Here is a 26,164-nt window from a genome sequence, read left to right as displayed (position 1 = left end):
CCTCCCACAACGTGCTGATAGTGTTCCTTTCTTCTCTTAATCAGTCTGCCGTAGGATGGCTGCGTTCCATTTCAGATTCCCGCCGATCAGCCGTACAATATTTTCTAGAACTAACTATGCGGAGCTGGGATGCTTCTAAAAATATTTTGTGTGGTTTATGATAATACATTATGGAAGATCAAGTTTGAAACATGTATTCCAGCTTATGTATATATATATATATATATATATATATATATATATATATATATATATATATATATATATATATATATATATATGCAAATGTATATTTTTGTGTGTTCTTCAAAATTGTGTATGGAATTTGTGACATAGGTTTATTAAAATGTGTTGTTCTAATAGTCAGTTGATCTGGACATTACAATGTATTTTTATCATGCTCTTCATCAATAACTTCACTTAAAGTTGCTGTGTTTAAAAATAAATGTACTGCATTTGAAAGCAATTTTATTATAGCATTTTGCAAATACAGTCTTGACTGACAAAATCCATGACACAAAAAAGATCATATTAAAATTATAGCTTTTTGAGATAAAAACACTTCCAATTAGTTATATTAAAATCAAGTTGTGCTTATTTTGTTATGTATTTTTATAGACTTTACTTTGTACATCCACATCAACATTAAAAACACTCAAAAAGAAATGTGTACAATACCATGTTTAAAGTTTTTAAGACTTTAGGTCATATTTACTGAGCAGAAATGTTCTGTTCTAAATTTCAAGACTTAATACAGGCACAATACCTGACTGATGCAGTGACTCAATCAGCCTCACTTAGTCTTTTACAGAACTTGACAAAAATGTGTCAGTAAACAGCCCAACATACTGTAAGCTTATATAACTACTATATTACAACCATAACATTCATTTCAGTGAAGGCCGAAAACAATATTACACAGAAAACATCGTAAAATGGTCAAACTGCAGTAAAAAAAGAAATTAATATTTTGTAATACAAAAAATAAAAAGTAACATCATGGAAGGACTTGTTCGCTGTCTGAAGGAAGTGGCACTAGGGGGACAGCAACATGAGAGGATTTACTTGCAGGTTCCCAGGTATCATCCCAGATTTTTCACTAGAAAAGAACAACAATAAAACCAGGATGTGGATTTTTTGTGCTGTAAGGTTCACAAATCTCTCTTTCTAGGATGTATACCTGACTTTAAAAAGAGGTAATGTAGCCAAAGTATTTTCTCTGCCTACATCCACCCAAATGCCAGCTAGTACTTACATCTTGTTTTGTCCCAAATATACAATATTATCTTGACTTAAGTGTTAAATGATAAACTGACTGCACAGTAATTTTTACCACTACAAAACAATAAAAATCTCTCGTAGTGCTTCAGTTTCTTAGAAAAGTCTAAAAGTCAAAACAGAAAAAAGTGAGTTTCAGATTTAATTTCCAGCTTATGTGAATTATAAAAGGCACAGTGTTAAATAATAAGTGCTGAATCACCTTTAAAAAGTCCAAATATCAAAATCAGCATTCCTTTGCTGATAAATGGCCTAATTACGATATTTGGAGTTCTATCTCTATATTTCTATGTTTCTGTGCACATGCTGACTTTTTTGTGCAAATTTGTTTTACCCAAAGATGTTGTGACTCATGTGGTATAAGTACTACTGATTCCTGTTGTGATGCCCGATTTTGTCCTCATAAAAAATAAAGACAAATATAAAGAAAGGAGTCTGGTAGGTCAGTAAATAAAGCCACAAAGTTTATAAGTAAACAACTGTGCTTATTTTTTGCAGACCACAGCCTCCTATATCACTCCTCCCCCCACCTACTCATCTTCACATGTGGCAAAGTCTCTCAGTGTACCTTGGCATGTTTGACTGGGTGGAGATATACTGTTACAGGTGGATTAGTTAAACTTTTAGACTCACCGCATTAGTTCTACGCCCAGGGATTGATTTTGTGTACTACATTTCCACCAACCTAAATAACAAGAAAAGGAAAAAAACAATTTTAAAAACAAAATAATAAATTAAGTCAAAGTGTGTACACTTGAAAACTGAAAACTAGTGTGGTGACTGTCATATTTTATAATCCTTCTAAACTTTACTCTTCTTTACATGGATTTACACATTTTCTCAAATTAGTTTAATAGTGATTTTAACCACTTTACAATGGCCACAGAAAAGGAAACTAAGTCCAAAACAAGTTGCTTATAAAGGGTCTCTATAAGTTTTCTGTTTCTGTGAGAATTTTGACATTTTAGGGTTGGACTCCTTAAGTCGCGAGTTCAGTTTTCTCGTGGGTTCGATTCCCGGCCCGAGGTCTTTCTGCATGGAGTTTGCATGTTCTCCCTGTGCATGGTGGGTTCTTTCAAGGTTCTCCGGCTTCCTCCCACAGTCCAAAAACATGACTATCAGATTAATTGGTTTCTCTAAATTCTCTCTAGGTGTGTTGCCCTGCGACAGACTGGCAACCTGTCCTGGGTGTACCCCATTAACCCTCCCGGCCACACTAGGGACAAGGGAGTAAGAAAATGGATGAATGTAAAGAAAACAAAACTTACGCCACCCTGAGTTAAGGAGATGGGATGGTCAGCAGGTGACATGAATGCAGATGTGGCTGATCTATGGGTGAGACAGATGACGGAATGGGGGGAGAGGCAGCTGGAGAGATGGAACAAAACTTTAAAGATCATCACAGCCTGATGTTTTTAGCAAACCTCCAATTTTACAAAATGGCAACAACAAGCATGACTATAAATACTATTATGTGACTTTAGCACTGCTAATTAAACGTATTAAGCACAGGTACAGCGTACAGGTACAATTAGCCTCTAAGAGGCTAATTTAGCTAGCTTCCACCGTATATTCTCCGCAAAAAAAATGTTACAAACGTGTCTTCAACCATTCGCATCACAGTCCTACTGCCATTAAGTCCTAAAGCTACCATCAATAACTTTATATTGTAACACTTTGGAGTTATTTTTGGTTTTAGAGTACAAAACATTTTGACAGGTGCAGATTTTTACTCACCGGAGTGTAAGTGTCGCATAGGATGACGTCAGCTTATTCTTCTTCTTGGGTTTTTGTGGGATCCGTCCTTATTTTTATTATTTCAATAAAAAATATTAAACGTTTACAGTTTGCATGCAATCACAAAAGAAAATACATCTTAATTTTTCTTAAATTGGTGTAAAAATCATTGATATCATACTCAAAAATAGTTGGTAAATAAAAAAAAAAGGCTTTTAAATCAAATTACAACCACAACAAAAACCCTCCGGTTTTATATTTTACCGAGTTATTTTTAAATACCGAATTAAAGTCCTTTGACCGATACGTCTGACATGTATTTGTAGTAAATATTCTTAATATTCTGTTCAAACTAGCACATAAATTGCAAATAAATGTTTTAAAAAAAATAGAATAGACTCGTCATCTTATTCATTCATCGTCAGTATCGGACGCTTATGGAGCGGTACAGCATTCAATGAGAGAACCCTTCTCATCACATATTGACGTGAAGGGTACCTGCCCAAGTGTCAATATGTGACGAGTTGGGAGTGAGAATGTGTTGTATTTTCATATCAAGACGTAATTGAAAATGGAAATATGTAACAAAGTCTCATTCCTATCTGACAGAGTTGGAGCCATTTTGAAAAGAAAAATGGGCAAATCATCAGCACAATTACAGCTACATTCCACAGAAAACCGAATCATTAAGGAGTATAAATAGTTTTCTGTACAGTCCAGTGTGCCTACAAAGTCTCATCATCAACACTAAATGCTTTGGGAGTCTTTTTTTAACTTGTTTTTAATCACACCTGAAAACTCCATATAGAGGAAAACATAATAACTTCACAGCATCTCTTTTACAGACAGCCTGTCACCAACTGAAGTACCCTAATATACTAAAAGTTGCACATCTGGTACTCTGAGGAAATTAATGCCAATCAATATTTAGAAAGCTCTAGTGTTACGGGGAACACAGTGGCACTGAAAGGCAGCAGCAACGGCAGAGCTGAGCAACTGAGGTGAGGACTGTCTACACGCACAACCACACACACACACACACAACACACACACAGAGAGTGAGATTCATCATCATTATCAGAGCTGATGAACGCCAAATCAAATCGGCGCCAATCGTTTGTGTTTCATAAACATAAGTGCGGCAAAGAGCGAGAGCGCTTCTGATGTTCGAGGCAGCTGCTGCAAGTTAAAGCCGAGAAGAAGCTCAAATAGCTTTTTTTGTTGCATTTAAGTTGCTGGAAAAAGTATCTGTTTGGAGGGGATTAAGCAGAAAAAGAGCAGATTTAATTAAGGCGAGGGGGAAAAATTTAACAACTTCCTTTTCTATCTGTGTCCGTCTGTGTTGGTCCAGTTTTAATTTCAGTCACAGAAGAAATTGCAAGTAAATCAGATGAATCCTCTTGTGTCCCTTCAGGGACCTGTGAGTCTGCGGTAGATAACGGCCGGCCAGGCGTGATTTTACACACAACGCATCACACCATGTAAGCACACCAAGGCACGGCGGAGGAGGACAGCCTGGACTTACATGCTCAAAGCTATGATGCCATTAGGGCCACTGCAGGTAGAAAATAATTTTTAAAAAGGAGTACATTTCTGCCAAACTCAGAAATTGTCTAGAAAAAGCAAGTAATTGTACCACATTATAAAATAATGTGGTAATTATGAAAGTGCAGAGAGATCGTAGTTCAGAACATTTTCAATATACTTTAAGAAAATCTAGCAAATATGCTTTCTTTTTCCTTTTTGTGTTACTTTACAGTGACAGAATATTTTTTTATACTGTTGATTTCACAATATTGAAAAATTTTAAACAGTGGTCTCTGTAGAGCTGGCTGGAGATTAGGTTTGATTTAATCTTAATTATGGAAAAGTGATTCAGGACAGTGGCTGAACAGATTATACAACAACACATCCAGTTGAGAAACAAGTCAGTGTCAAGTATTTTTTAACAAGACTCCGTCAGTATATGAGCATGAAGAAAGTTTTTAATTCCCTTTGGAGTTGTTTTGATATACAGCATAGAAAAATAGTGTTTTATCTTATTGCAACCCACTGAAGTAATAATCTAAAAAAAAAAAAAAAAAAAGATAAGTTTCACAGCACTCTTAACAACTCAGCTTTTAACTGTCCACAGAGAAATTGTAATCTTTCTGAGTGACAGAGTGGGGTATTTGTTATTTTGAATGGTTTTTTTTTTTAACTGTGATGATATCAAACTCATAATGAGCTTATTTTACTCAATCCAACCACAAAGCAAAGCAATTTACTGAAATATTAAGTCACAAAGCAGAACACAAAACAAAAAAAGTAGGATCCATTTTTGTTTTGCCTCAAACCACATCGCAATTCAAACCTCACGCAGGCTTTACACAAGTAATCAGACTTGCGCTGCTGTCACACTGGGTATAAAATGACTTTTCTTGCTTGAATTTTCTTATAAATTATTGAAAAATAAAGCCTCATATGGTTGAGTACAAAAAAAACAGGGTGGAAAAAAATTATTGTAAATTAAGACAACAGATTATATAAGAAACTGAACAGCAAAGCAACTTCACGTTATTAACATGAAGTCTAATTAAAAACAACAGCTAGTAGCCATGAGCTAAACAGCAGATTAGCTCAGAAATGCATTACCATATATCTTTCCCTCTTTAGGCTTCTTCTGCATATGAATCAATTCAGTGCACAGCTGGAGGTCTGAAGCATCTATTTAGAAGCCGGAGACGGGGAGGAAAATGTGTAAAAGTGTGAAAAACAAAAATCAAGCGAGAGTGAATGAAAGAAAGTCAGAATGAAAAGCGACGAAGGATAATGGGAGACATGTCTAACAGGTAACAAATATCAAACAGGGAAAAAAATGACAAAAGGAAGACAGAAGAATTAGAATGAGACAGGGAAAGCATGTAGGAGCAGGATCTGTTAAAGCATCTGGCAGCTAAACTAAATCTGCTCGCTTGTCACCTGGAAATAGTCTGTTTTTAAATTAAACAAGACAAAAACTGCAAAGAATTACGGAGACCCATCAGTGGCCCCATAAGCAACACCTATCCTATGCAGCAAATAGATAAAAGGGACTTCAGCCAAAATAAACTAAAATCAATAAAAAATAAGCCTAACTAGTGAGTTGATAAATAATTAAAGGGTGAGTGGTATATAAAATCACACTTTTTTAAACTTACGTTATAATATCTAGAGCGTTACCTTGATTGTTTCATGCATGTCTAAGAAATACAGGTCCTTCTCAACAAATTAGCATATTGTGATAAAGTTCATTATTTTCCATAATGTAATGATAAAAATTAAACTGTCATATTTTAGATTCATTGCACACCAACTGAAATATTTCAGGTCTTTTATTGTTTTAATACTGATGATTTTGGCAAACAGCTCATGAAAACCCAAAATCCCTGTCTCAAAAAATTAGCATATCATGAAAAGGTTCTCTGAACGAGTAATTAACCTAATCATCTGAATCAACGAAGTAACTCTAAACATCTTCAAAAGATTCCTGAAGCTTTTAAAAACTCCCAGCCTGGTTCATTACTCAAAACTGCAATCATGGGTAAGACTGCTGACCTGACTGCTGTCCAGAAGGCCATCACTGACACCCTCAAGCAAGAGGGTAAGACACAAAGAAATTTCAGAACGAATAGGCTGTTCTCGGAGTGCTTTATCAAGGCACCTCAGAGGGAAGAAAAAAGTGTGGCAGAAAACGCTGCACAACGAGAAGAGGTGACCGGACCTTGAGGAAGATTGTGGAGAAGGGTCGATTCCCGACCTTGGGGGACCTGCGGAAGCAGTGGACTGAGTCTGGAGTAGAAACATCCAGAGCCACCGTGCACAGGCGTGTGCAGGAAATGGGCTTCATGTGCTGCATTCCCCAGGTCAAGCCACTTTTGAACCAGAAACAGCGGCAGAAGCGTCTGACCTGGGCTACAGAGAAGCAGCACTGGACTGTTGCTCAGTGGTCCAAAGTACTTTTTTCGGATGAAAGTAAATTTTACATGTCATTCGGAAATCAAGGTGCCAGAATCTGGAGGAAGACTGGGGAGAAGGAAATGCCAAAAATGTCAAAAGTCCAGTGTCAAGTACCCACAGTCAGTGATGGTCTGGGGAGCCATGTCAGCTGCTGGTGTTGGTCTACTGTGTTTTATCCAGGGCAGGTCAATGCAGCAGCTATCAGGAGATTTTGGAGCTCAGGTTGTGCTCAAACACAAGCTCAACTGCTATTCTGCATAGGCCTGAACCCCCTCAGCCAAATCATCAACAAGACTGGCTACGGATACCGACTCAAGAATGGGTCCACCATCAGTCACCTCCTCTACATGGATGACATCAAGCTGTACGCCAAAAGCGAGTGAGACATGGACTCACTGATCCACAAAACCAGGATCTACAGCACTGACATTGGGATGTCATTCGGACTAGAGAAGTGTGGTTGGATGGTTACAAAGACAGGGAAGGTCATCCATACAGAAGGGGTCTCAGTACCAGAAGGAACAATAGCAGACATTGAGGACAGTTACAAGTGCTTGAAAATACCACAAGCAAATGGCAACCTCAATGAGGTCACAAGGAGCCACAGTCAAATACCTCCAACGAATAAGGCAAGTCCTGAGAAGCCAGTTCAATGGCAAGAACAAGATCCGTGCAATAAATAGCTATGCCTTACCAGTAATCAGATACCCTGCAGGAATAATTAGCTGGCCAAAGGAGGAGATAAAGAGAACGGATGTTAAGACTAGGAAGCTACTAACCAGGCATGGAGGATTCCACCCCAAATCTAGCACCCTGAGACTGTACACGAGCCGTAAGGAAGGAGGCAGAGGACTAGTGAGTGTGAGAGCCACTGTCCAGGATGAAACATCCAAGATCCATAAATACATCAAGGACAAAGCCTCAACAGACAATGTGCTCAGTGAATGTCTCAGACAATGGGGAACAGAGGATGAGGTGCTGGAGGTACCCTCATAGGAGGACAAGCCTCTACATGGGATGTACCTCCAACAAATAACTGAAGTGGTTGATATCAGGAAATCCTACCAATGGCTGGAAAAAGCTGGACTCAAGGACAGCACAGAGGCACTCATCCTGGCTGCACAGGAACAGGCCCTAAACACCAGAGCAATAGAGGCTCAGATCTACCACGCCAGACAAGACCCAAGGTGTAGGTTGTGCAATACTGCATTCAACCAAAAGAGTACAGATTATGAAGTCTGTATACTATATTGCCCTTCAGTAATCACTAGATTTAAATAGAGAAGATGGGCACATCCGACTACATGATGCAATAGTTCATACTACACGATTTTTTGCCCCTATTTTCAATCTTATGACAATCTTAGATCATTGACTTACCCAAGATTGTCGCTGGTGATTTCGTAACCGATCATCCTGTAGTGTGTGGTGTGTTACGGTAATGTGTTAATTTATCATGCGATTAATTGATTTATCGTTTCTCGCGACAGGCCTACAAAGTGGGTAACACCCCCAAAGGTGGTGGAGAATGACTGAGCTAAGATCCTGTGGGACTTCCAGATCCAAACAGACAAGATGGTAATGGCGAACCAACCAGACATTGTGGTGGTGGATAAACAACAGAGGAAAGCCATTGTGGTGGATGTAGCAATGCCAAGGAATTGCAGCATCAGGAAAAAAGGAGCACGAGAAACTGGAGAAACACCAGGGCCTCAGAAAGCAACTGGAAAAGACCTGGAAGGTGAAGATCACAGTGGTGCCTGTGGTCATCGGGGCCTTCGGGGCAGTCACCCCCAAACTGGAGCAGTGGCTCAAACAGATCCCAGGAACAACATCAGACATCTCAGTCCAGAAATGTGCAGTTCTAGGCACAGACAAGATACTGTGCAGAACCCTCAAGCTCCCAGGCCTCTGGTAGAGGACCCGAGCTCAGAGGATGAAAGAGACCACCCACGGAGGATGAGAAGGGATTTTATACACACACACACACACGCGCGCACACACATACACTTGCCCTTTAGCAACACCATATTAAAATAATACAGTCAAAAATGATGTCCAAATATACGACTAAAACAAATTAGCATGTTTTTAATGTGACTCCTTGCTCAGATAACAAGGAATAATATTGGGGTAGGTCCTTAATTAGATGTGGAAGGAGTCAGTGGGACATGCGTCAGCGCTGCTTGGTCATTCCTTGCTCCCCCTGATTTGGCTGCAGCTGTCTAAATGTCACGCCACCAGCTGCACGGCGGCGTGGCCCGAACAACCTCTCTGAGATGTTGACATCAGTCTCCAGAGTCCTCACCATGCAGTTTATTAACTGTGACACCGGACAGGTTTACCTATCCATGGGATTTGAAGGTAAGTTGTGTACAGCAACTGCTCTAATGCCTCACATTGTGTTTTGCCCAATGACAAATAATAAAAGAAATACAGAAATGCCATTAGGCTGTAAATATTAAAGCAAATCTATTTGTTGTTTCTAACAAACAAGGTACAATATCATAATTTTCACTCCAGAAAAATGCTGTAATGCTTCCACTAAATTATACTAAGGCACTAAGGAAGGTGTAAAGCTGAATGAAAACTTCCTGATAGCATGGTGGCTAGCTGATTACTGCTAGTTCTGATTGGCTGTTTCTGACTGAGCGGAGTAATTATGCAGAACAGGGAGGAGATGACTATTTTCTCAGAGATTATCTGTCTCATGTTAGGACAGCGAAAGTTTTAATACGAATGTAAAATGTATATTTTTAAGTTAGATGCTGCAGCTTTAAGCAGAGGTTCGGTGTGAGAGTCACTACCAGGTGGAGCAGAAGCAGTGCTCCGTCTCTCAAATATTACTACCTGTAGTGCGTAGCAGCGGTTCAACAGCGAGAGCAGAACCAGCTCAAAGACTTAAATAATTTTGCGGGTTATTTGTTTAGCTTTCTGACCGTGATGTTAATCCGGGTGAGTGTTTGTAGCTGTGCGCTGCTTTACTTGCTATCTGATCCTCCATATGTCTTTTTTACTGCAGTGAGCCTCGATGTAGCCAAACTCGGTCAAGTATGGCATTGTTTTTATGCCATATTAGATTCGTCGTGTTGATGCATTTTGACCTGCTTCACCCCACGTGCTTCAATTTTTCGCCGCAACACGCAAACTTCCCCATTCACTCAGTGCGTTATAGTTCCACACGACATTGCTTAAGATTTGTTGCTGCACGTTTGCGCACTGTGAAGGGAAAGAGGAGACCAGCTGCACAGGCAGGCTGCGAAATGAGAAGAAGGTGATCGGTTTGGATGATCGGCAACAAGAGACCGTGATCGGTGATCACCGATCATACACTTTTTCACGGAAATCGGCCGATTATGATCGGTGGCCGATTGATCGGCACACCTCTAGTTTTTATAGTGTAATAATTATTTATGTTTTTGATATTGCTATTAGTATTACTGTAAGTGTTTGTTCCATTGATTATTATACTTTTTGCTAGCAGGCCAATATTAACTGGCTAATTAGTCCAAGTATCTGCTTAGTTAGCTAGCTCGCAGTCAGCTGCTTGGCAGAGAGTGAGTAGCATTTACACATTATGACTGATTGTGTTTCTTGTGATCAGGAAAAATTTCCAAATAGTCTAGTGTGTCTATCCTGTACACTAGTCACTCCAGTAATTTCTTTGTCATCTCTTTAAAAACATTTTATACCAAAGGAGCAGCATGCCAGACAAGTTAGGACATTTTGACATTGAAATATTTTAAGACATTGTATCTTGATAGCATTAAATGACCCATGCCTAATTTCACCACAAGTGTCATAATATTTATAATAATGAATTTGTAAGGGCAATTGTGACACAACAACTAATGGTTGGTATGTGCTGACGCAAGAGTTAGCATCTTACTGGTGCTAATCTGAAGAATTAGTTTTTATGGAAACTTTTTAATCAGGTTGAAAATCGTTATGTGTGATTTTTTACATGGTGAAACCTGTACTGGATAATTATATAATTCTAGATGGAATAGAAATTCTTGAAAACACACTTTTACATTTACAAAACAAAAAAATATATAAATATATATTGGTGAAAACACAAAAAAGAAATATATATTGTTGAAAACACAAAAAAGAAAGAACTTCAGTCCTTTTTATTTTTGGCATGTGGACCTCCTGTATATTATTTCATCCTGATTATAGATTTCTTAAAACTCAAGAGACCTGTATTTGTTAAAGTCTTCAATCTTTCTTAGATTTCGACCAAAATATTGCTAAAATCTCATCTTGCTTTCTTCTTAAAAATCCAATATCTCGTCTAGTGAACAGGATGCATCATTACATCCCTATTATTATTAGATTTTTCCAGGCTCATTTCAACATACTGATTCAGGATTGTTGTGCCAGGCATTTCTGAGAACAGCCCGTAGAAAGGATCCCGATTGACCGATTTTGCTGATTTTGCTGCTATGTCCATTTAAGCCAAGGATTTGGTTGCACAACTAATCTTTTTTTCTTCTTAAGGATAGCTTAGATGGAACTGAAACGGATAGCACATACTTACAGCCATATAATTTGGAGGAAAAATAAGTACAAAAAGTCAAGTGTGATAAAGAGGAGAAAAGGAGACTGATAAGACTTGGGGAAGGAAGGGAAATGTTGAGGCTGAAAGAAGAGATGGCAGCAGCGGCACTGAAGCAAATAGCGTGAAGAAGGTGAGTGACTGGCTGGATGGACCAGGAGGAGGTGAAGAAGGCTGAGGTAGCAGATAAGCTTGCTGTTGTATCAGTAATTGTAATCTGCAGAAGCTGACATGGGTTTGCATGTAAAGCCATTAGGGCGACTGTGTGCACAAAAGCTCATTTTCTACAACTGCAACATCTGATAGGGAGGTGAGGCGACCTGAAAAGTAGAAAAGGAAGGCAGACAGCAGGGGAATTTTGATCTTGGTTTTTGTTTTAAATTGGCATATGAAGAAAAAAAGAACACTTTTGAAAGATAACTCTTTACAGTTCAGTTTTTTTTCATTCCAATATGTGAACTTAAAGAAAGTGTGCATTTTTTACTTGTCTATATGTTTGTGTCATTGTGTGCTTCATCTCTGCAGATGAAGAGCAGTTAAAGACAGGAACCATACGGATGAATAGGAGGAGGAGCAGGAAGGAAGGAGGAGGAGAAAAGGCCGGTGGCCCATTTTATCCCACTGTGTTTTCTGTGTAGCTGACTGGCTGTAATTATCAGTTCGATTATTATTGAGTGCTAATTCACTGCCTCGCCGGGAGCTATGTGTTAAATAAACACAGCCGAGTAAATAGATAGTGGGGCAGAAAGATGCAGTGGCAGAACAGACTGCCGCTGCTATCAGATGGCATCACAGCACACAAACTAGCAACAGGGGAAGAGAGAGATTTATTGGTTTATAGTAATACGAGTCTGTCCCATGCCATACTCATGAGCCAAAAACATTAACGTTCTGTGGCCACGCAATGTACTGATGATCTGTTGGACAGTTTAACATTAATGTACTGATGCTTTCGTCATCAGTTCCTTCTGGACTGGATCTGGTATTTGGCCCTCCGTAGCTGATATCACTGTGGTATGTACCCGGCAGACACACAGACTAACAGCTCAACCATCCACCATCTGTTGTCACTACAGCTCAATCTCAAAACTGCTGCATAGTATGCTTGTTGTAGATATGAATTTCTGTAAAAAGATTGGTTTTCCCTTTTTGAATTCCTTATGTTTGTATCTTTAGTTGTCGTCTTTTATTTTAAAAAAAGGCCAAAAACACTAGCTGTAAACAGCTCACAAGACCTTAACCAAATTGCCAAATGAATCTCAGTCTTATTGTGTCAGTCAGTATTTATTAATAGAAATGCTTACATTTTTGGCCATGTCAAGTTTTGAGGGAGCATTTACTGCATAATAGGGTATAAAACAGCAGTTTTAAACAAAGACAAAGAGATTACAGACTTAATATTTCAGCCTGTCTGGAGTTTCACTAAAATCTCCGGTGAATGTAGATATTTACCCTAAATTTGAGATTTTTTTTTTTTTGGAAGACTTCCAGCATTTCCAAATCCCTGTTATTCAGTGACTGAGGTTTGAAAGCTCCAAGAGATAAAACAGAGCAATTTGGCTATACTCTTTTCTCATCACAGTATCACATGTATGTTATGTACAGCTTCAACCCTATGAAGCTTAAAGGAAATTCCCTCACTGTAAACAACCGTTCTTCACTGTGAGGAGAGAAGTGTCGAACTGAACAAGTGGCTGCTAATGTCAATGGCTGCTAATGTTAATTCAGTATCAGGAAGCATGACCAACACAGACTGACTGCTTCGTTCACTGTCCCCCGCTGAAGCAACAGGCAGACAACAAAACATAGACAACCAACATCGTCATCTTCTCCTGTTTACTGTTTGGCTCGGTTGAAATTCTACCAGAGAAATCCAGTTGAATGGGAGAAAGCCCAGACTGTGCTGTGAAGCGAGATTTGAATCAAGCGGAATTACACAAAAACACGATGGCTAGGCTGGTCATCAGCTAATTTCTCTATGCTTCTTTACCCCCAGTGAACAACAGGTCTTGGAAAACACTGGAAACAGCCTAGTAAGTACACTTTCTGTTGCAAGCTTTACACCTTCCTTAGTGCCTTAGTATAATTTAGTGGAAGCATTACAGCATTTTTCTGGAATGAAAATTATGATATTGTACCTTGTTTATTGTAATGTCCTGCATTTCCCTTTGAATGTTAAGTTTTATACTTGAATTTTTTGGCAATGTTGAGAGGTTTTATCTTGACTCTTTGCGTTATTTAACCTCTTCAGAGTCTTCATGTGTTTTCAGTCTGTTAAAGACAGTATTACCAATAGCAGTACAATTTGCACAATGCCTGTTTTGTTTAGTTGTTTTCTTGGAAAAAGTCATTAAAAACAAGTTTTTGTCTAAATTAAGGTGAATTCATGGTTTCCTTTTCCACATAATGTAACCGGTAGTGCTTATGATAAAAACATGAATAATTATGTGATCAGTATCAGTGATCGGTCCTCATGGGTGATCGGAATCGGCAGGAAAAAACCTGATCGGCACATCTCTAATAAAAACCAATACATTTATGGCAGCAGTAGGTTGCTTTTCTGTTTTAAATAAAAGCAAAGTTATTTTTTGTTTTGTTTTTGTTTGTTTTTTTTGTTGTTGTTTTTTAACAGATGTCTGTGCAAATAACATGTTATGTTGAAACTGTGATATGTTTTCACAAGGTTATGATAATGTAATAAATTAAATCAAAAATCTAATCAAACTGTATTTGGATAGCATATTTCAGCAACAAGGCATTTCAACGTGCTTTACATCATAAAAACATAAAAATACAAAGTAATAGAACATAGTCAACAATTGAAACATTACATTTTACCATCATTACACATCAGATTATTGATTAATGTTTCATTGATTATGAAAACTCACTCTGGTCCAAGACATTAGGTTGGATTCTAATGCCACATACCCAAATGAAAAATAAAAAAAAAACACTGCAATTTTATCCGAGATGAATATTTTCTCTCCTAAAGTTTTTCCGTTTGTAAAATGACATACTTGTTAGTAGCTTCCTTTGTATTGCATAAATAAACAGTTTAAATTACTCTAGTGTGTTTAAATGTTCTTAACTAACAAGAAAGCAGAACACATGTGCTTTACACAGCTCGTTTGACCTTTTTTTCACTCACCTAAACGGCATAATAGCAGCGTGTTGCCATATGTCGGACTAAATAAGCAGTCTGAGGAGTACATGATAAGACATCAAGCAATTCACCAGCTCATATGTAATGCTATAATGAAGCGTGTCCCATCTGTCTCTGTTTGTATCAATTCTGTATGTGCGTGTGTGTGTGTGTGTGTGTGTTTGTGTGTGCGTGTGTATGTGTGTCTCAGCGCAGCTGTTTCACAACCAGAGACTGAATGAGTTTCTCTATAGAGTGTTAGGGAGACATAACAATGTTGCTCCATCAGCAGGAGAATCTTTAACTGATTATTTGATTTCAGGTAAATCTTCACAAGATGAAGGTTTGTCCAATCAGAGGAAACAACTGGCTCATTCCACAGAGGCTAGCTGGCAAATGGAAAGCAAGCTAACTTGAAAGTAGAATCACCACTGTATAAACCCAATTTAACAGCAGGAACAGAGTAAAGGCCTTTGTCGAACAGGAATGTTAAATACAAGGCTGGGACAAATCAAGCAACGGCCACAATGATACAGTTCAAATTTAAAAACAGGAAACATTAGACCTTCGTCTATTTGCTGATCAGTATTGGCTGATATTTTTATTGAAGGTATATATAATATGTGAAGAAAAATGCAGCTTAGGAAGCTGTTATAGTCAATCTTATACCGCAATGCATCTTCTTTGCTGATTGGTCGTAACCCCAAGAGCGACGGTAAGGAAGACTGTGGATGTTGGCTTCTGGTGTAGCAACAAGATGGTTTTTGTTGTGCACACTAATGCATATAAAGGTCTGTTGGTTTTTTGAACTTTTAAAATATAAATACTAGGTTAAAAACTGAAGAACTAGACGTAACATGGGTCAGGATTAAAGAGGTGCAAGCATGATCCATCTGCACATAAAATTTACACAAGCAGCAGCAAAAAGAAAGGCAAGATAAAAATAAAACTAAATATAAAGTAACATTCTGTATGTACAAACTAATAGTACTGCAGCTAGGTGCAATAGGAAGTTAGAAAAGTAGCTCCTTAAAACTCATGTGCCATTGTTTCAAAAGTCATAATAATGGCCCGTTACAGAGATGTTGCTACCATTATGGCAGAAAAGTATCCTGCTAAGTGTTTTAAGTACAATTTACTGTTGCTTTACAAGTCAACAAGATGAATGGACAAACAGCACATCAAACAATGAGAAATAGTGGCATGTATTCAGAAGAAAGCAAGGTGAAAACCAAACAAACTTGGTTAGAAATAAGCCATACTACCATGCATTGCACAGATAACTAGTTCTGAACTTTGAGGCAAAAAGGTGCAATTTATTGACATTCTGTATCGATATTAAACAAACTCTCCTCTGATTAAACCAAAAATAAAATATGTAATGTTTCATATCTTGTTGTTCATCTCATCTCAGCCCAACTTTAATAGCTCATGATTCTGTGGAATTTTAAGACTGATTAACAGCTGCATAGAAACTAAAACACAAAGTCTAGAAATTCAAAGGCGCCCACCACTGTGAAGACTGAAAACCCCCTCAGTCAATTGTTGCAAATGGGCCTAATTACTTCCTGTGCAACAATACAGCAGTACTCTCACAAGCCATCAGAGCGTAGGTGAGACAAAGAACGCCAGCATCCATTTTATATCACTGAACATTATGACACAAAGTTACATGTCACTGTGTCAGTCCAAGGCCAATTACAATAGAATGAAAGCAATGGAGACAATAAAAGGTTACTGTAAAGGGTAAGGTGATAGAGAAGATATTAATACGTTCCAGGAACATTTCAGGCTTTATTTTTCACCTGATAATATACATGATCAGAACAAAGGGAAGCACTGGAAGGAAGGAATACAAAAAAAGACTGGAACATGGTTTTGCTGCCATCTGGTGTCGACTAAAGGCACTCCACAATTTTCAGCTAGGGTTAGGGCTAATTAAAATGTCAATCCTACTAATCCAAAAAACCTTAAACCAGGTCTGAATTCAATTAGTGGACTTGCTTTGTTAAATTGTTATTAAACCATTAAATTATTATTTGAAAAAGCTATAGCTTCATTAAACAACTGAAGAATCCTAAATGGACTTTTTACCAAGGAGTTGCAGTTCATATAATTAAGCTTGACAAAACGAGTTCAAAAACATTTTAAAAAAGCATGGGTGACATTTTTTATTAGCTGAAGCTCCATCTGAAGAAGGTAAAGGGCAGTTAATAAAATAGGCTCCCTAATTGTTCTGTGAGAACAGAGAGAGAAATTTACCATGTGCCAATATGACTTATAACCTTTTGCTTTCAACAGGCACCAAAAGGCCATTAACACGCTGGAAAAAAAGAGAAAATCCTTCTTAGTTCTTCTCTTCGGCTTGCCTCCTTTCTTCTCATTCTCTTATCCCCTGCTCTCATTCTGAAATTAATCTGCAAAAGATTTGCCATTAACAAAGAGCATTCTGGGAGCCGCGCGGTGGGAGAGGTCCTTGGCTCATGATGCAGAAAAGGACGGAGGAATGAAAGGATCAGGCGGTTCAACACAAACGCAACAAAAGACAGGAAGAAGTGATGGTGAGAAAAGGGGAGGAAGCCAGCACACGCCTCGCATCATTGTCTGGCTCTCTGACTTGTGACTCAGAGCAGCACCCATCCACAAAGGGACGGAAAGAACTGAGTCACCTGTAGCTTTTTCTCTCTCCCTTCACCTCTCATTTTTATTCAAGCACTCAAGGGTAAACTGTTTGCTCTGCTTTTCAATTTCATAAGAAAGTACAAGGAAAAAAACATAGTGAAGTAACAAGGGATCTTACTCTGGGTGAATTCAAATCTTTGCTACTTAATACCTTTCTTAAGTTTCTTACCCAAAAATCATTTTATTGTCATGTGGATGAAATAATACACGGTATTAAGATTCTGTCCATTCAACATTCAACTGAATCTAAAGAACTTTAGATTCTAAAGTTCTACATTCGAAGGTTCTAGAATCTAAAGAATCTACCCAGTTTTATTCACTGAACAAAAGTCATAAACAAGTCAAGCAGCACTGAGGAGCTCCTGCTCTAGATGCCACCCAGGCTTTCTCACTACCATGAATTTTCCTCATTGCCACTTCTATTCATTTAGTGAGCCTTACATGCATTTAGCCACTAGCCAGCAATTAAAACAAGACTTTGAAATTATGTTCAGTTCAATTAAAATCCAACCTTTCTGAAGGAAGTTGTAGTTGTGGTGAAGGATTATTGAAGACTCCATGTAGTATTTAGAATAGGTCATTTGAAATTATCATCTATTAGATGGTTCGAAACGTATACAGACTGTCACCACAGAAATATGTAATTTTTTTTTTACTTAAACCCTGCATATGGGCAATGTCATCAAGTTACTATATAGGCCTGGTGTGGATCTGATGCATCAGGAAGGTACATCGAATCCACAATACTCAATAATAAATATTCTAAGCGGCACAGTTGATTCAAGCTATAGTGCAGTCCCATTGATCTGATCTGACTGTAGGTTGACAAATATTCTTATTCTGTTTGTTGCAAATTGTATCATGTTTAGAGCCAACCATATGGGAATGGTGAGATATCAAAATTCAATGCGCCCACCCGGCCCAGCCAGTCATAACTCAACTTCATCTTGACAGGTTTGTCAGCTACAACCTTGTGTGTGGAAGTTTTTGCAGTTTCATCTTCCATGGTGAGAAGTCAGATTTTGAGGCTTGGTCACACCCACCTGCTTTGATCATTCAAACAGCTTTTGATGATCTTTTAGGAAAGGAATTCAGACAGTCCTGACTGTCTGAATTCAACAGTCAGGACCACATCAAGACTAAATGTCTGAGGCTTAAACAGAGAAAATCTCCTTGAAAATCTCAAGTAATGTTCTCACCGTGTGCACCAGATGTGACATGCATATTCTAAATCTTAGCCATTTTAGATGGGAAGAAATACAGGGTCTAATTAAATCCTTACCAGAGATTTACATTTTTGATTACATCCCACAGACATTTTAAAAAGAGGTGTTTCAAATTTATATAATATTTAATAATAATATTCAATTTTGCTCCCACATCCAAATCTGTTAAGTGGAAGCTAACTTTCTGGGTTTCTCTGGCAGTTATACCATCTGTCATTTTATTCAGTCAGTCTCTTTCCTTTCATCCTTTTCATGTTATTTGTCTGATGCTTCAGATTTTGCTCCATCAATCCATCTCCTTCTCTCTCTTCCTTCCTGTCAGTCTTTTCCAGCAACTCCTAATGGTGCAAAAATGTTTAATCATCTTTAATCATCAAATTTCCCTTTAATCATATAGCAATACCCTCTTCCTTTAGAAATCCAATTGCCTAAAGAAACATTACAAATAGGTACTCCCTTCCCTTTTCAGGCGCCCGTTGTTGCTAATCTCTTCCACCTCCTCATGATCCTTCGGGAAACGTTAAATCACTTTTAAAGACTTCTTATTCATCCATTGGTTCATTCCCTTTTGAGGAAAAAGCGCCTCATCTGCTCTTTCAATCCCATTCATTCTTGCCTCCTCTATATTCTTCATTCCAACTCTTCACAAAATGTTCAGTCAAATCTTTTTCATCCTTACATCCTTCTTCCACCCAGTTATATAGTAAATGCTCAATCATTTACTGGAAGCTTGTGTTTCCAATCTTTCCATATGGTCAATCTTACTGAAACTGTTCCCTGTTTCACTGAAAATATGGCAACACTTTCAAGTCTTTGAATGTTGACAGAGTAAAATATGTTGACTACAAGGTCCAAAGACGTCTTTTTCTTGACAAATATTTTAAGGTATTTATCACAAGTTTAGGTGTGAGCTTGTCTTAGCCAGGACAAAAAATACTAAATAATAAAAAATAAAAAACTGTGAAATGAGCTAGAACTGAAATTAATGACTTACTTATCTCAGATCATCTTTCCTACATGAGCAGGGTATTTCATAATTGCTATAATAATAATAATGATGTATATATTATATATTTTCATTTTGCAAATATCTGGTTTGTGAGAAAATGTTGTTCCTTTTATGAAATTATGATTTTTTTCTGGACAGGAAACATTTTATTTCATTTTTTGAAAACATCTGAATGTTGAACCTGGTCAAACTGATAAACTGCCTGTTGTGAGTTTGCTGCCTGTTCTACAGCTAAAAGAGCAAATTTAAAATGAGAATTGTTTTCATCCAGTGGTATGTAAATACATTATCATTTTTCACTATTACACCATCAATTTTTGTTTTGAAGTATTGTGGCTGTTGTGGCTCTACAAAATTTGTTTTGTTTATGTGGGACATGTTAACGTCATACAATGATATCTAAGTTAGAACCCCATTTAGACTCAGCACTTTATCTTGCTCTAAACACTGTCAAAATATCTACACGCAAATTTAGGATTAGCTCTCTAGACTTAATGAGTCATGTCTAAAAGAAGTTCCCACATAGCTTTTAAATTGGGTTTACTGCAAAGTGATTACTTATGAACATGCTGGATTTAGAAATGTTGGCAGCCTGTAGGGGATCTCAGCATAAGTTGCCCACATTTTCTGGGGAATACATAAAGACCATTCTCTTTAGCTTATAATGCTAGCTGCTGCAATACTTGCTAATGTTGGGAATGAGATATGATAACCTTGATTAAAATGTCCAGTTTCTGTGGCTATCTATAACAACTAACTGTTAGTGTTACTGCTCACAGAGCAACACTGAAAGCTAATTAGTCAGGATAATTAGTCAGGTTTTGCTGGCTAGCCTGCACCCTGCTAAGATTTGAGAATCCCAACTTTACCTTTAAAGGAGTGTGACGACAATAACAGAAGTAAGCAGTATAATTTAGCTCTCAGCACATAACTTTCAAAGAAGACAGCTGCTTTTCGTGTGAATGAGAAATGAGTGCAAGTGGGCCAAGACAGGGAACAGACTGGTGATTGCTCCAAGCTCCAGAACTTTCTCTAGGATTTTATTAAAGGGTCTTTAAACCACAGGAACTACATGACAGAACATTTTTAAGGTTTTTAAGATAGCAGGTTCTTAAAACCGTGGTAAACCTCGAGACAAGTAACTGGCCCATGACAGGCTAATGAAACTCTGAACACACTTTGGAAACTGGACAGAAAAGTCTGACTGAAGCTTCTCATGTAAAAGTCTGAAGCCTTCTCTCATGAGTGGATTTAGCTTGCTCCAGCATGTTTCATGGATTCAGCACTCAAAGTTACACATCAATAAAATAATGGGATATATTTATGTGTAGATTTTTTTTCCCTGTTTTTTTACAATTTTGAGGAAACACAGTTTATAGCATGTACATAAAATGTGGAAAAAGGGAAGCACTGCATACTTCCCAGATGTGTTGTAATTTTAAAGACATAACTCTTCTAAAAGAAAACGACAAAAATAAATAAATACCACTCACAGACAAGACAAATTTCTTCTTTCTGAGCAAGACATTTCATATTTCACAAAAACTCAAGTGCAGAACTACTAAGAAGTCTTCATCGGTTCTCTCCTGTTGTTCTCATACAGCACACATGGAAAAAGGTTTTGTGCGGATTATAACCCAAGACCATCCTGAACTTCAAAATCAGAAATTTTGTTCTTGAAACTTTGGAAGAGAAAACAAAATTCTACTTTCTTGTGACTTTGTCTTGGATTTAAAGAATCCGATTTGTGAGACTGGATCTCCAGAGGATAAATGCTTTCTGATCTGCTACCGGCTTCATAAAAAATGAGTTAAAAATATGAAAGAAAAAAAAATCTACCCACATTTCATATACGCATTCATGGCACAGGACAAAGTAATTACAAGGAGCCCTTAGCATAAGGACGTCCAGTCCCGCACAACCGGTCATTCTGCTCACGCCATCCCTCCAGCAGGCTTTTTATTAGAAGTAGGAGTATGTTGGAGTGAAGATAAGACGGGCACTACAGCACGTCTCAACACAGGTGGAAGTAGGGGAGCGAGAGAGTCACATGAAGGCACCAACTGGTATGTACAACAAGCTCTCCCCTTTCCACAACTACAATTCCAAGGCTGCCACACTCCTATCTGCAACCCCAGGAAACTCTCAGGGTGCAATTTACCGTGTGCACTTCGCTGATAATACTGTCTCCAGGGCAGAAAGGAGAGAGTGATGGGCTGGGATAGAAAACAGAAAAAAAGACAGAGGAAGATGGAGGTGGTAAGGAGGGAGGGAGGGGGGAGCTGAGAGAAAGAAAGACAGAAAAGCAAAAAGATGAGGAAGGCAGAACACGGTGAAGAGGAAGAGATGGAAAAGAAACAGCGAGGTAATAGGTGAGGATAAGAAGGGAGGAGTGAGGCAGAGCGAGTATCACCATGGAAATTACAAATGCAAACCCGAGAAGCAATTTGTGTCAGTACAAAAGACTCCAACGTGCGATTTGGCTGGAGCAAAAAAAAAAACCCAGCAAACTGAATCATGACTTGACTCCACAAAAACATCTCCTCCGACTCACAGACACTCAAGCTAATTAGTTGGTTTTTTTAAACAGTTACACCACTAAACTCTTGTAAAACCTTGAATCTGCAGACAAAAAAGAAAAAGAAAAAAAGAAAAAGGAGAACAGAAACTAAAAACGCATTCCTGCAAATTAAAGACAACAGCTCCCCCTACAGGTTACACCTGTGATTGTTCTAGGATGAAATACATCACATTCACAAACATGTAATTTCCAACTGAATGTGGTGATGTTAGAATATCATATTAATAATAATATTTTATTTATAATGCACTTTACCTGAAAATCTTAAAATACTGCAGAATTAATATCAATGGGAAGTTTTGATTGTTGCAACAGAAAAGACAACAAGTACCTTCCGCTTCTTATGTTTTTCTCAAAACTAAGACTGCTGTTTCTATAGAAACTGAAATAACACACAGATTATCTCAATCATTATGAAATCTGATGAAGTTAATTTATTTCCTGGTTATAGAAGTATTTTTAATTGAACTGTATGGTGTTTTACAGAATAAGGCAAAAAAAAGTAATGCAGAACAATGAAGGCGAAAGAAAATAATACATTTTAACAGTTTTATAACTAAAGATCAGCTTTATATATAAAGAGACTAACATTTCTGTCCATTCCCATTAAAAAAGGCTCAAACAGGGTGCTGTGGTGGCGCAGGGGCAAAGCACGACCCACGTATGGAGGACTTAGTCCTTGTGGCGGAAGCCGCAGGTTCGATTACTGGCCTGGTGAAATTTGCCGCATGTCTTCCCTCTCTGATTACCCTCTTTCCTGTCGAACTACTGTCAAATAAAGGCCACTGGAGCCAACAAAACCTTTTAAAAAAAGTCTCAAACTCAGCCTGACTGGACAGAGAGGATCTGTGTCAATTGTTCAAATTCTTTTATCTTTATCTGAGTAAGGAATTATTCTAAGACAGATTGGGAAAGATCTGTCTTAGATCTTTCCCAATCATAGGGAAAGATTTCTCAGGAGGATGGGCTTTGGGTACTGTGATGTGATGGAGAAGGTGTGTCCAACAAAGAGAGAGACATTGTGAGCTTGATGTGCGAGTGTGTGTGTGTGTGTGTGTGTGTGTGTGTGTATGTGTACCAATTCTTTGGCCTTCTCTGCTTCCTTTCGTGCTTGTTGACGTTCTCGGCTCATAGTTTTAACCAGCTCCTTTCTCACTGCCTCCCTCTCTCTTTCCGCCATCTTGGCCAGATTATCCTTCAGTATTGTCTGCTGCTCCTCATACCTAAAAAATGACAACATAAATCATAAATTATTGCAGAAAAGGCTCCATTTTCTTATGATCTGACAAGTGTTCCACTCAACCATATGAGTGTTATTGTTACACTCAAATAGCTGAGATGTCTCCACAAGTCAAATATTCACAGTTCAGGCCATTTGTGAGTTTTTTTTCAAAGTGTAACTATAACATTTAACTATGATGAATGGAAGATATTTCTACAGTGGTCAAGCTTTATATCCATAACCACAAATTGAATATTATTCATTTCCCTAAGTATTTGTCCAGATTGGTTTAAAGATGGAAATGTTCCATATTGTTCTAAGTCTGCATTTGACATCTGCACCCCTATTAATTTTCCCATTAGATACAGGTGACCAGTGACCAGTGACCAGTGCCAGGCAATAAAACTACTTCAATAATTTATTAAGGAGCAGAAAATGTCAACAACAATAGGTACACTGAAAAAGCAGAAAATCTTACCGAGGATTGTTGGTCTAGTTTCTAAAGCAATTATCTTAGTATAGTTAAACTAAGACAAACATAAGTTAAAAGTAACCGTCCAGCAAGGTATAGGAGTAAAATAAGATAAGATTAAATATGTCCTCATCATTGATGAAAAAAGAACTAGTTCCATTGGCAGATTATTGCATTTGTAGTAGGAGAAAAATTGTCTAGTCATAAGTTACTGACTGCAGACTACATAGAAGACATCATTATCTCCTGTAGGCAACTAATAAGTGAAGAAGTTATAATACAAAAAGCTAAATGTGATCGTCAATGCAGCATTTGTGTACCAGGAATGAATGAGTTTTGGATTTGACCGTCTTACCTACCTTCTCTGTTCATCTTTAGCGAATGCCTTCCCGGTCTTGCTGCTGGGCGGGGCCCGGTGAGGGGGGCTCTGGGCCTGAGAGGCTGAGCTGGCACTGCGAGAGGCACCTGGTCACAAAGCCAAACATTTTATATGAGAAACGGTGACAATACAGCAATGCGGTACTTTCTCTTAAGCTCTTCTACATCTTGAAGAGCATGATTCATATTTATAATTCATATTATAAATATGACTGGCTTTTTTCGTATTTAACTCTGAAACCCCTTTTAGATGTAATATTGGCATTTGGTTAAAAAGATCTTTTACTCGCCAAGCTTCAATATTAATCACCAAAACACTGGTCAGTAATAGAGGCCTTTTAACTAGCTTATTGTATTTTTTTATGGGAGACCATCAGATGCACATTCAATCACAGCAAAATGATGAACAAATTTAAATGTACTATAACGGAAAATATTAAGTACAAAGTATTTGACTTTTAACAACCATACTTTTTGATTCATCTTTCATCTCATAGTAAATAGAACTACATTTATCATTTGACTTCTACTTAGAAACAGACTTTACAAAACTCAAATCTGCCTTTATTTAATGTATTAAACTTTACTTAATACAGCTAGTATTTTAGAGTCAGAGTTATCCGAATCCTGTTGTTATTGCTGAGAATAGTCTGAATGTTTTCCATTTTTTTCATCTCAGCCCAAAAGAATTTGCAAACTGGATGTCTTTCTTTAAATAGCATTAAAAAGTCTTTACGTTTTGGATGTGCAATCATTAAAATGTCCTTTCCTACAAAAATAACTTCGTTTAATTAGAATGTATTGTTGAGAAGAGGAGGGAAAATGTGATTTAGTTGCTGTATTTATCAACTTATCAGACAAGGAAGAAGAAAAAGGAGAACAGAAAGAGAAAAGGAATGATCCCTCCTATAAACAGTGCAATAGATGAAGGCCCGAAGCAGGCAACGGCATGGCGTCAAAAAATGCTAGAATTCAATTTAAAAATGTAAAAAATATTTAAAAATTCACAGCAAATATTATTACATGCCACTTTCAAGACAATATGGTCTAAATTGTGTTTGAATCAATCCAGATGTTTCAGCTGACCATAAAATGCTAATTGCTAAAAAAAAAACAAAAAAAAACATTGATCTGAAGAAGCCAGCCAATTGCACCGAGTCTAGACTTTGTAGTAATCCCTCCTGCTTACCAAGCGCGCGTGTGTGTGTGTGTGTGTGTGTGTGTGTGTGTAGGTGTGTGCGTGTGTTTTTAGGAGTCTGTTACTGACTGTAACACACTCTGCTTCTTCATGCTATAATTAGAAATGATCGGAACACTCTGAAGGTTTTCCATTTTAAAGTCCAACTTCAACAAGAGAGTAAAGTTCAGATATGATCATTTGCCAACGACCACTTAAAGTCACATTTTTACCTTTTTCTTTCTGAGGACTTGTGGCTGAAGATGAGGATTCTGGAGGAATGTTAGCCACTCCTCTCATCCTCTGGAGAACATCCTCTGACAGCTGCCAAGGGGAAAGAGGAGACATTTAGGAGCCGGATATGGACAGTCTACCAACAACTTCATATCTTAATCAACAGACAATAATATGGAACACAATACACAATATTTGGTGCAGATTTATTCAACAGAAACAGGTAAGAGCAACTTAAATCTGAAAATACAGGAACAGGTCCCACTAAAACAGCCGTTTGGATGTTTCTATGGGAAATGGTTAAACATAGCTACACATAAAACCGCAGAGGGCAGGACCATTCACTGACACGCTCTATGACTCATTAAATCTGAATGTGTTGCCAGAGTTGGCAGACAGAGTTATCACTGTGACTTTTAGATCTTGACGGGCATTTTTTGGACAATTTTAGAGAACGCAACTCCTGAAAAAGTTTGAATCTTTT

General features: G+C 37.8%; 1 protein-coding gene and 1 long non-coding RNA gene across 3 annotated transcripts in view; both read right to left on the bottom strand.

Annotated features, from left to right (window-relative positions):
• chchd6a (coiled-coil-helix-coiled-coil-helix domain containing 6a) overlaps window positions 1-26,164 on the bottom strand; it is a 95,876-nt gene that overhangs the window by 67,976 nt on the left and 1,736 nt on the right. For both annotated transcript variants that reach the window (XM_008412748.3, XM_008412749.3), the window contains exons 2-4: window positions 25,680-25,770; window positions 24,251-24,356; window positions 23,276-23,420 (exon numbers count right to left, since the gene is read on the bottom strand). In XM_008412748.3, coding sequence (XP_008410970.1) covers window positions 23,276-23,420; window positions 24,251-24,356; window positions 25,680-25,770 — 342 coding nt within the window. The remainder of the gene's footprint in view (window positions 1-23,275; window positions 23,421-24,250; window positions 24,357-25,679; window positions 25,771-26,164) is intronic.
• Window positions 452-8,484, bottom strand: LOC145552150 (uncharacterized). The gene is made up of 3 exons (XR_014088096.1): window positions 2,547-8,484; window positions 1,912-1,963; window positions 452-1,099 (listed from the first exon to the last, which is right to left on the bottom strand). It is a non-coding gene; the product is annotated as an uncharacterized LOC145552150 (long non-coding RNA).

Source organism: Poecilia reticulata, chromosome 7 (genome assembly GCF_904066995.2).
Source record: "Poecilia reticulata chromosome 7, P_reticulata-male-v2, whole genome shotgun sequence".
Classification (NCBI taxonomy): Eukaryota; Metazoa; Chordata; class Actinopteri; order Cyprinodontiformes; family Poeciliidae; genus Poecilia; species Poecilia reticulata.
The sequence above is the reverse complement of the archived record's forward strand: the minus strand, read 5'-3'. Positions and strand labels throughout refer to the sequence as shown.